General features: G+C 44.0%; 1 protein-coding gene across 1 annotated transcript; it reads right to left on the bottom strand.

The window, feature by feature from the left end:
- On the bottom strand, window positions 1-8,310 carry zftraf1 (zinc finger TRAF-type containing 1). The gene is made up of 7 exons (XM_010734805.3): window positions 7,760-8,310; window positions 7,150-7,494; window positions 5,924-6,018; window positions 5,225-5,368; window positions 3,976-4,187; window positions 3,668-3,846; window positions 1-2,667 (listed from the first exon to the last, which is right to left on the bottom strand). The coding sequence occupies exons 2-7, from the start codon at window positions 7,435-7,437 to the stop codon at window positions 2,455-2,457; spliced, it is 1,131 nt and encodes a 376-aa protein (XP_010733107.1). The 5' UTR covers window positions 7,438-7,494; window positions 7,760-8,310; the 3' UTR covers window positions 1-2,454.
- Window positions 8,311-8,812: the final 502 nt, after the last annotated feature.

Genomic DNA, 8,812 nt, shown 5'->3' with positions numbered 1-8,812 from the left:
TGCAGGTTCCATGATCTTTAATAAAAGGCACATGTACAGCCATAGTGAGATGAGTGAGTCCACTGGCATAGAGACGAAGCATTAAAACACAGAAATACAGGAAGTAGAGGTCAGGAGGAGAGAGAGATCTATCTGCTTTACAGTAGAATCTACTTAAGTAACATCTTCTCGTTGTCGTTCAAGTAAGTCTAACACTAATATGTCACCGTAGTAAGGTAAACCCCGGCCCCCAATCACCACCCCTGTCACACACACACACACACACACACCATACATCACAACCACCCCAAAGTCTGATCTTCCAGAAAAGTCTGTTGAAGAAGTCCACACCGCCCTCAAACTCTCACAGTCTGAGGTTACCTTCTCCTTCTTCTTGTTGTTGTTGTCCTCTTGGGGTCCATAACAATAATCAGCTGTTGGGGGCCCCTCTGCCTCCAAGTTCACCCATCAAGTACAGCACACAGCTCGCACTATAGACGGCAGCTTCCTTATATTTTGACCCAAAAAATACAAACCAGTACTGTTAAACTGGAATATTACCTGGTCCAGGTTTGCTGTATGTCATGTAGTTTGTGGTAATTTGATGAAAAATATACCAGTTACCAGTTATAACACCGGATCAAAAGCTTCTTTTTTTGTGATGTTTCCAGAAGCATTTAATTTGATTTGATTTAATTAAGCACCTTTCTCCCTTAATGAAAGGAAAATATGTGTCTAACCTGTGCTGGACTTCTGAGGCCAATACTGATGATGGTACTTGCTGATTGTATTTTACTATTATTAATATTGGTACGGCTCTCTTCCGAGCACGACATTTTTACATTTGAGAAATCAACTTGTGTGTGCTCTCCGGTGCACAAACTAACAGTTTATAAATCACAAACCCAGTTTGGCACTTCTGTACTGCAATTTCATGGAACTTATCGGCTGAAATGAATCAAACTTATACCTTTAATTTATATTTTTGACCAGAACAAAGCACTCTAAAAAACACACACACACACACACGTGTATAAGCATGATACTGCTTGATACTAAAATAATAAAAGGTGTTAGTAATAATTCAGGGCTCGGTTGTTAATTTAGATTTATGGGATCAAATGTGCGAATATCAAATTAGCAAAAAGTAACTGACACACAGTGAACCTGGGGCCCCTGAAGGTCATGTCCTCTGGGATTGTACTGTTTTTCACATAAGGACATGTTCACAAGAATCTCACAGTTATGATCTGTTTACACACACACACACACACACACGAACAAACATAGGCAGCCATTCACACGCTAAAATCCAACTAAAAAGAAAAAAGTTCACAGGTACTTAAATATTTAGGGTTAAGAGAAATAAAAATGGTATTAGTGTTGAAGGTTAAATATAACCACAGCTGGAGGAATAAAGTCGAAGAACTAAAATATGCATGCAGCCAGGCCATCTCTCCTCGTGTTGAAAGGTAAAAGGGGGTCATTGGGAGGGAGGTGGTGGGGCAGGCGCCGTCTTTCGTCTGCTCTGACAAAAGTTTGAGATGCAAACACTTGAGCCAAAAACAGAAAGAAGTCGTCGACGAGCATAGAATGTGTAAAAGGGAAGGGAAAAGACAAACACACACTCTCTCTCTCTCTCACACACTCACACACACTGTGTCCAAAGAACAGCTCAGTAGAGTCAATCACTCTATTTTCACATTATCACGTCTTTGGGACTTTCAACATAAAAGCAGAGTCTGGGCGACGCTCCAGGGTCCGTCACATAACTCTCTGTCTCGCACACACACACACACACACACACACACATACACAAGAATGCGCACGCACGCAAGCAAGCACGCACGCACGCCCGCACACACACACACACACAAAGACACAAACAAACGCACCCAGCAAATCCTGCTTTGGTCGGTGTGTGCTACCTTTGGCTATGGGTGTCAGGGGTGAAAGGTCAGACTGACCTCAGAGAGCCTCCTCAGGTACACACCAACCGTCCCAGAACCCCTTTACCCCTTCCTCAACCCCTTACCCCTCAGCAACCCCTGCTGTCGCAGGTTTTTACTCCACCCCTCCATCCCATTACAATGCCCACCCATCTCCATAGCAACTCACAACTCCCCGAGCAAGGGGTCTCACTATCTTGTAAAAGGAGGTAAGTGTAATTAGTGGTGTGTGCGTGTATATATGTATATAGATGTGTGTGTGTGTGGAGGCGTGTATACCCTGCGTGAATGTGTGTATGTGTGTATTTGTGTGTGTGTGTGTGTGTGTGTGGATGTTAAGAGGTATCAGTGGTTCAGTGGTGTCTCTCTTTAATCTTCATCACTCCTCTCTCTCTGCCCCTCACCCTTCATCATCCCTCCTCCTCCACTTCTTCTTCTTCTTCTTCTTTTGCATCTTCATCATCTTCCATCATCTAGCTCCTCCTCCTCCTCCTCCTCCTCTTCTTCTTCTTCTTCCCCTACTCTTTTATTTTTGGACTTGGAAGATGAACAGGCGCAGGTTGATGTTTTTGGCGGCCAGCAGTTTGTTGCACTCCACCGAATCGGAGATGGGCAGAGGGACGTAGTCGGTCTCGTTGGCGTCGTTGCTAAAGGAGTGGTGGTGGATGACCGGCTTGATCCGCACATCGTCGTACGGCCCCTTCAGCAGCAGGAAGGAGCACTCGAGGGCAGAGTTCACCTGCACACACACACACACAAACGCACCAATGTGACGCTGGATTAGCCACTATATCTGCTGAGTTATCTGCTGATAATCGATATCTGATACGCAGGATGTAAGGTTAAATCACGCAGTACTCGTCACTGAATAAATATACTGAATTATCAGTATATTATATACTTTAATGTGGATGTGTTGTTTCCTTTTGATACCTGAAAGATTCAGCGGATCAGATCAGTGCATCAGTGACAACAGCTTAACTGTTAATAAATTTTGAGTAATGAAGACTAACACTTCATATTATATCAATGTTTGATAGTTAAGAATATGAGAATCCTCTCAATCTGTTTATTGCAACCAAATTATGTAACTTTTACAAACTGTGAGATGTTGATACGGTTTCTAAATGACCTTGGACATGCAGCATATTTGACATTTCTTATCGGCCGACATATATGCAGATATTAATATATCTGTGGTAAATTAAATGCCCCATAATGTCAGGCCTCATTCAGAGGTATATGTCCACTGCCAAATTTTCACCTCACTGACCAACATCCTCATCGCCACAATGTAATAACTGCTGGTGATGTCAGATGAAATTTGTGGTGCTTTATAACTTGTTTCATTTAATGTTTCTGTCGACTCTCGACATAAAACATCTACTTCATGTCTCTCTATCCGGGAGGAAAGAATACACCATGTCTTGTTCCAGAGGCTTTTTTTGTCGTTGAAATGTTTTTACTGGTCTGAATCAGAAATCACAAATAGAGTGTGTTTGAAGGGGGTGATGGGAGAAAAACAATAAATACCGCACACAAACATTCAGAGCACGACGAGTGGATGTGTTAAACTCTGTAAAAATGTGTGAAATCACGTTTGTTTCTTAACATTTAGCCTCCCCTAACTTTTCTACAACCAGAACAGGTGGAGAGTGACACATCGTCGGCCCAGTAAACAAGCACACACTTTAAAAACTAAAAAATATACGCGGACAGACGGAGAAGTGTGTGCGTACCTTGCTTTTGAGGATGAGCTGGAAGGAGAGGGTGCGCTTGCAGGACAGGTTGGGATTGCGCTCAGAGTCGTTAACACGGGCCTTCAGCACCCACGTCTGGTTGAGAACAGTGAAGCGCGGTGTTTCATAGTACAGACGAGTGATGAAGTCATCAGTGCGGTACGGCCTGAACTGCACCTCTGGAAGGACACGAGTGGAAGACAAGATTTGAAACAGGCCACAAGTGGTTGGGTGGTAAAAAAACAAAAAAGGAAATATATAAGCAGTTTTTCTAGTATATAACAATTTCTCCTCCTTTTTGGATGTACCTGTGAAGCCGATCTTTTCATAGCAGAGCAGGCTAAAGATGCTGTTATAGAGCTGCATGTCTCTGCGGTGGCTCTGGTCCATCTCTCCCAGTATTCCCATCAGCTCTGTACCAGTCTTGGTGGGATGGGAGCACTCGCTCTCGTGCGCTGGCAGCTCATGAAACGGACCTTGCCAAGGGCAGCCAATCCTCTTGTACTTACACTGTGTCACCCTGGCAACATAATGGCGAGTATGAATTAAAAGACGAAAGGAAAGAAAGATGTGGATTTATATAAATTGGATTCTTTACAGAGGCGCTTTTGTGATCAATACACGCTAGTTTCTTGCAGTGAGTGGAAGGTACTAATAATATCAAAAGGTACTCATTAACCTAGGTTGTGAGCAGAGGCTAATTAATACTGTACTAATGATACGTGTGTGCTGAGAGCTCACCTCACAGAAAGAAAGACGTGGACTTATATCAATGGCATCCTGAATTGAAGTGCTTTTCAATGAATACATGCTTCTTTCTCACATTAAAAACTGAGATATTAATCATGTGAAAGGTACTAATTAGCCTCTGTAATGAACCGAGGATAATTAAAACCACACTGACGTAAATCATCTTAAATTAATTGCAAAGTTTTGTCTTATAAGTAGCTGGTGGGAGCTGAGAATTGAGGCATTATAACAGGATTGTAATTAAACACATTAAACACTCGAAGAACATCATCTTTACATAAAACCATACAGTCTGCCCATGAGCTGACCAGTAACACCTGGTGACGACCATGGCTGTCGTCATGGAAACACTAGCACACAGGCACCTCCTGTCTAAAGCAGGGTCACCTGTCGCTATAGCAACAACCCCATACGATTTCATGCATGCAAATCCAACTGGCCCGAGTGTCACACACACAACAAATGCGCAGTCTGTGATCACGTCAGCTGGTTTCTTTCCTCGTCAGATGTAGCAGGTCACATGCTCCTCCATCTTCCCCAAATTAACCCCATGTGATACTGTGTTACCACACACACACACACACACACACACACACACACACACACACACATATACACACACACACTGTGTAATCATACTGGAGATTTAGTCACTTTCTGTTTCTATTCTTATAATCTGAAAAAGTCTGAAGCTTCTTTTGGAGCTTCACACTTTCAGTCGTGTTGACTACGCGTATGCTCAATTTTTTTTCTATCTACATAAAGTGTGTGCATGCAAGTGTGTGTGCGAGTGTGTGTGGTGTATACCTGTCTTGGCACTCCTCTTTCTGGTGTCTCTCTAAGCTGGAGCGGGGGAACTGTTTTAGGCAGAAGGTACATTCTGTCGGCAGCTCACTGACAGCCTTCTCCACAGCGAGGTTCCTGCAGCACAGGTTCTTGCTGATCTCACACCTACACAAACACAAAATATAGCTCAGTGCTGCCGTACATATATACAGATATATATAACATTTCTGGTGCGCACTGAATTGTCCATACATGGTTGTGAACAATGCACAACGACAAATCACTGTCGGGGTAATAGAGAAGGTATGTTGTGCTTTTGTCAGTCGTTGGTTGTAATTTCAACACACACTAGACAGTAGACGTGCAAACAAGTTTTCCTGTGCCAGTGCATCAGTGATGAATGGAAAAATAAAAAATATTGTGCATTTCTATTGCGTGTGGGTCTTGAGGTCCTCGGCAGTGATGGCTGGGAACAGTAGGTGCCAACCTATCCTATCCAATTTCTGCCTTCTTAGACATAATAGAAAGCTTGCCGTTGACGTTCCGATTAATGTTTTCCTGTTGTTGTTTGAAATCATTCTTCGGTCAATTAGACTTGTGTTTTTAGACGTTTTAACCACTGGTCGTTGGCCTTCTGACTCAGAACAAATTTAAATACGAAAATATTTTGGATGAGATATTTTATTTATATATTCAAGGATGCATATATAACAGAAATACCTGCAGTTGGGACACGTAGCCTGCTCCTCCTTGAGACGAGAGTCAGCCAGGAGGTGGATAAAACAGCCCGCACACATCAGGTGTCCATTGGTACACTGTGGTGGAAAAAAAAAAAAAAAAGTTGAGGCGACACAGTGTCAGAGGAAAGCGGGATTGTGGTGGATGCAAACTGGGAAGAGGCACGGGGGAAATAAAAATATATGAGTTGGCACAAGATGGAAATTTGGAAAGTTGGAATTAGGCACTTTAAACTTTCTCTAGTTGAATCTTCTGATAAAAATATGGTAATTTGTTACAGGGGTTCTGGTTCATTTAAAGTCATTTTACTATTAATTAGGGCTGCTTAAAAATAGATATTTGGGGAAACGTTTAAGAAGAAACAGGGAGGACTTTATATTATACTCAAATCAAAAGAGAATTTTTGGGGATATGTCAACAATGGATTGGCTAAAGCTGCCCGGCAACATTAAGACTGTGCCACTGGAAATATTACAACAAGATTACAAATGAGAGGTGCTTTTGTAAAGGAGAGACATCTGGAGTTGTATATTTTTGTATGTGAATAAGGGCAAAGTTCTGTGGGATGTTATTTAGTGGTTGTGCTTCTTTTAATCAATACATTTTATGTGTGTGTCTACGTTAGGGGGGCAGAATATTGTGTACTTGTCTTTACACCACACTGTTAATAAATGTTTAACAACGGTTTAAAACGTGTGTGTTGCAGAGTGACGTGTGAATGTTTAAGACTAAGTGAACAATGATTAATTACAAATGTGTTGACTTGACATTGAAGAGAGCAGTTTGAGGTCATTAAGGAGACTGTTGGGTTGGGCTGAAGGGGGGAAAAACATGATTAAATTTTAGGCTTTGGTTCTGGATGTTGTGTGGGGTTTGGGGCTTTTTTTCTGAGGGTTATTCGAGGATAATTCACAGTATAAACTTGAGCAGGGACAGCTGACCACTTGGCCTCCGTATGTCTGCTCTCTCTCGGCCTCATGGCTCAGCTTGCTGCATAGACACTTGGGGGGGCCTGTGTGTGGATCTAGTGTCACTAAAAATATAAATGGAGATGGCCAACATATTCAACAGGTTGACTCTTGGGGAGAGGAGGGTCTGCGGTTTGGGGCACATGGGGAGTTTCTAGTATGAGGTCCAGCTGATTTGCTGTTGTTTGACGGTAGGTTTAGGGTTATGAGGGGAAGGTTTGTGATTGACACCACGTTTACCTGATATACAGACGCCTTGGGCAAGTCTAGGCACACGGTGCAGCACAGCACTGAGTACAGTCTCTCCTCCAGCTTGCCTGACTCTCCCTCGGGAACTTTCACCCTCTTCTTGGGTGGCTCGTCTTGGTCAGGCTCGGGCCCATCTCGTCGTATCCCGACCTCCTCCTGCATGGCTGCGACCCCGGCGACAGCCTCCACCGCTGCCCCCACGGCCCCGACCCCCAGGCCGGCCGAGGAGGAGCCAGGGGCGGCCGCAACGCCCACGTCTCTCTCTTCCAGTGAAGACATGGCGATGGATGACTGTCTAGAAATGTCTGAGATGTACCTGCCGCGACCAGGCTGAGCCTGAAATATTAGCAGGTTAGCTCAGGGGCTAGCTCACAACCTGTCAAGCTAACGGTCAGCTGACAGCGAGCTAACGCGAGCTAGGCTAACGCTACGGCTGTCAGACAGGAATGCAGACTATTATTATTATTGTTATTATTATTATTATTTCTAAAGCTGACCTCCCCTTACGAAGCTGGTACTCAACAAGCCAATGATTGTGTAACAACGAGAGCATGTGCAAAATGTAATTACGACTCAATTAAACTAGTTGTTGTTGACTTACAGTGAGGCTAGCAGACTATGCGGCTAGCTGCGTTGACAAAAACACAGCAGTCCTTCTCTCTCGCTTTGCCCAGGCAGAACAAAAACAACTCAGGCGTCTCTCAGCTGTTGTTGTTGTACTCTCGACGCCGTTATTCGCATTGACAGCAGATTAACAACGATGCGCACCGGCGGCCCAGCTCGGCTGCTCGTCTAACGTCCCTGCTCCGGTACCGGCTGACTGTCCACGGGACCCACGGGACCTGTCGTCGGGTTAAAACGCCGCGGCTAAGAGAGACAGCTCTGCTGGCTGGGACTCGTCTCTCTGGCTACACAGCCATCTTTGTTTTTTTCCTGTCCGTCTCCCCCGACTTCACCCTGCACAGCCTCTAACGACTCCAGGTCAATTTCGCTATTTACTCGGGCAGGTTCTCGATCTCTAGCAACACAAGTTGCGCGTTTAAAAGTAAATATTATTTTTCTTTTTTTGCGTGTATCTGTAATGGCTCCCGTGTGCCAGCAAACTACTTCAGCACAGCCGTGAATTGGCTGACAGCGGAATGTTTTATTGTGGCAGATGACTTGGGGTATTTAAAGAGTTTTTAAAGGCGCATGCGTAGTCAGCACCTGCGGGTCAGTGTATGGCAGGACTTGAAAGGTGACCAAAACATGATATGCGACAAATTTAGGCCAACTCCATCAAGAGGAGACAGTGTTTGTGAACCACATCCACATGTTACAACACCTTAATGACACTGACTGTAGTTTAAAAAACTTTAAAGTGAACTTTATGGCACAAACAAGCCTGTGTCTGCAACCATGTTTATGCCACCAACTGGTTAGACTGGGTTGTAAGGGACCTGGTTGCTAGTGCATACATAATTAAAGTCAGGAAAACAGGGTGATTGAAGCCATAGCCGCCTTTGGCCACTGACACTGGCTCAGAAACATTTATAATCTTATTTATCCCTCTAGTGCCCCAAATATGTGGCTTAGCAGCCTCAAGGGATGGGAGGAGTGTATGTGTATACACAGGTGGGGGGTTGTGTGTATATGTGTGTGTGTGTGTACTTTG

The sequence above is a fragment of the Larimichthys crocea genome, chromosome XIII, assembly GCF_000972845.2.
Source record: "Larimichthys crocea isolate SSNF chromosome XIII, L_crocea_2.0, whole genome shotgun sequence".
Taxonomy (NCBI): Eukaryota; Metazoa; Chordata; class Actinopteri; family Sciaenidae; genus Larimichthys; species Larimichthys crocea.
The sequence above is the reverse complement of the archived record's forward strand: the minus strand, read 5'-3'. Positions and strand labels throughout refer to the sequence as shown.

Coding starts and splice junctions, on each gene's coding strand:
- zftraf1 (XM_010734805.3), bottom strand. CDS start 7,437: ATGTCTTCACTGGAAGAGAGAGACGTGGGCGTTGCGGCCGCCCCTGGC. Junction 4,188..5,224: donor AAAGAGGAGTGCCAAGACAG/GTATACACCACA, acceptor TTATGTTGCCAG/GGTGACACAGTGTAAGTACA. Junction 2,668..3,667: donor AGCTCATCCTCAAAAGCAAG/GTACGCACACAC, acceptor GTGTGTGTGCAG/GTGAACTCTGCCCTCGAGTG.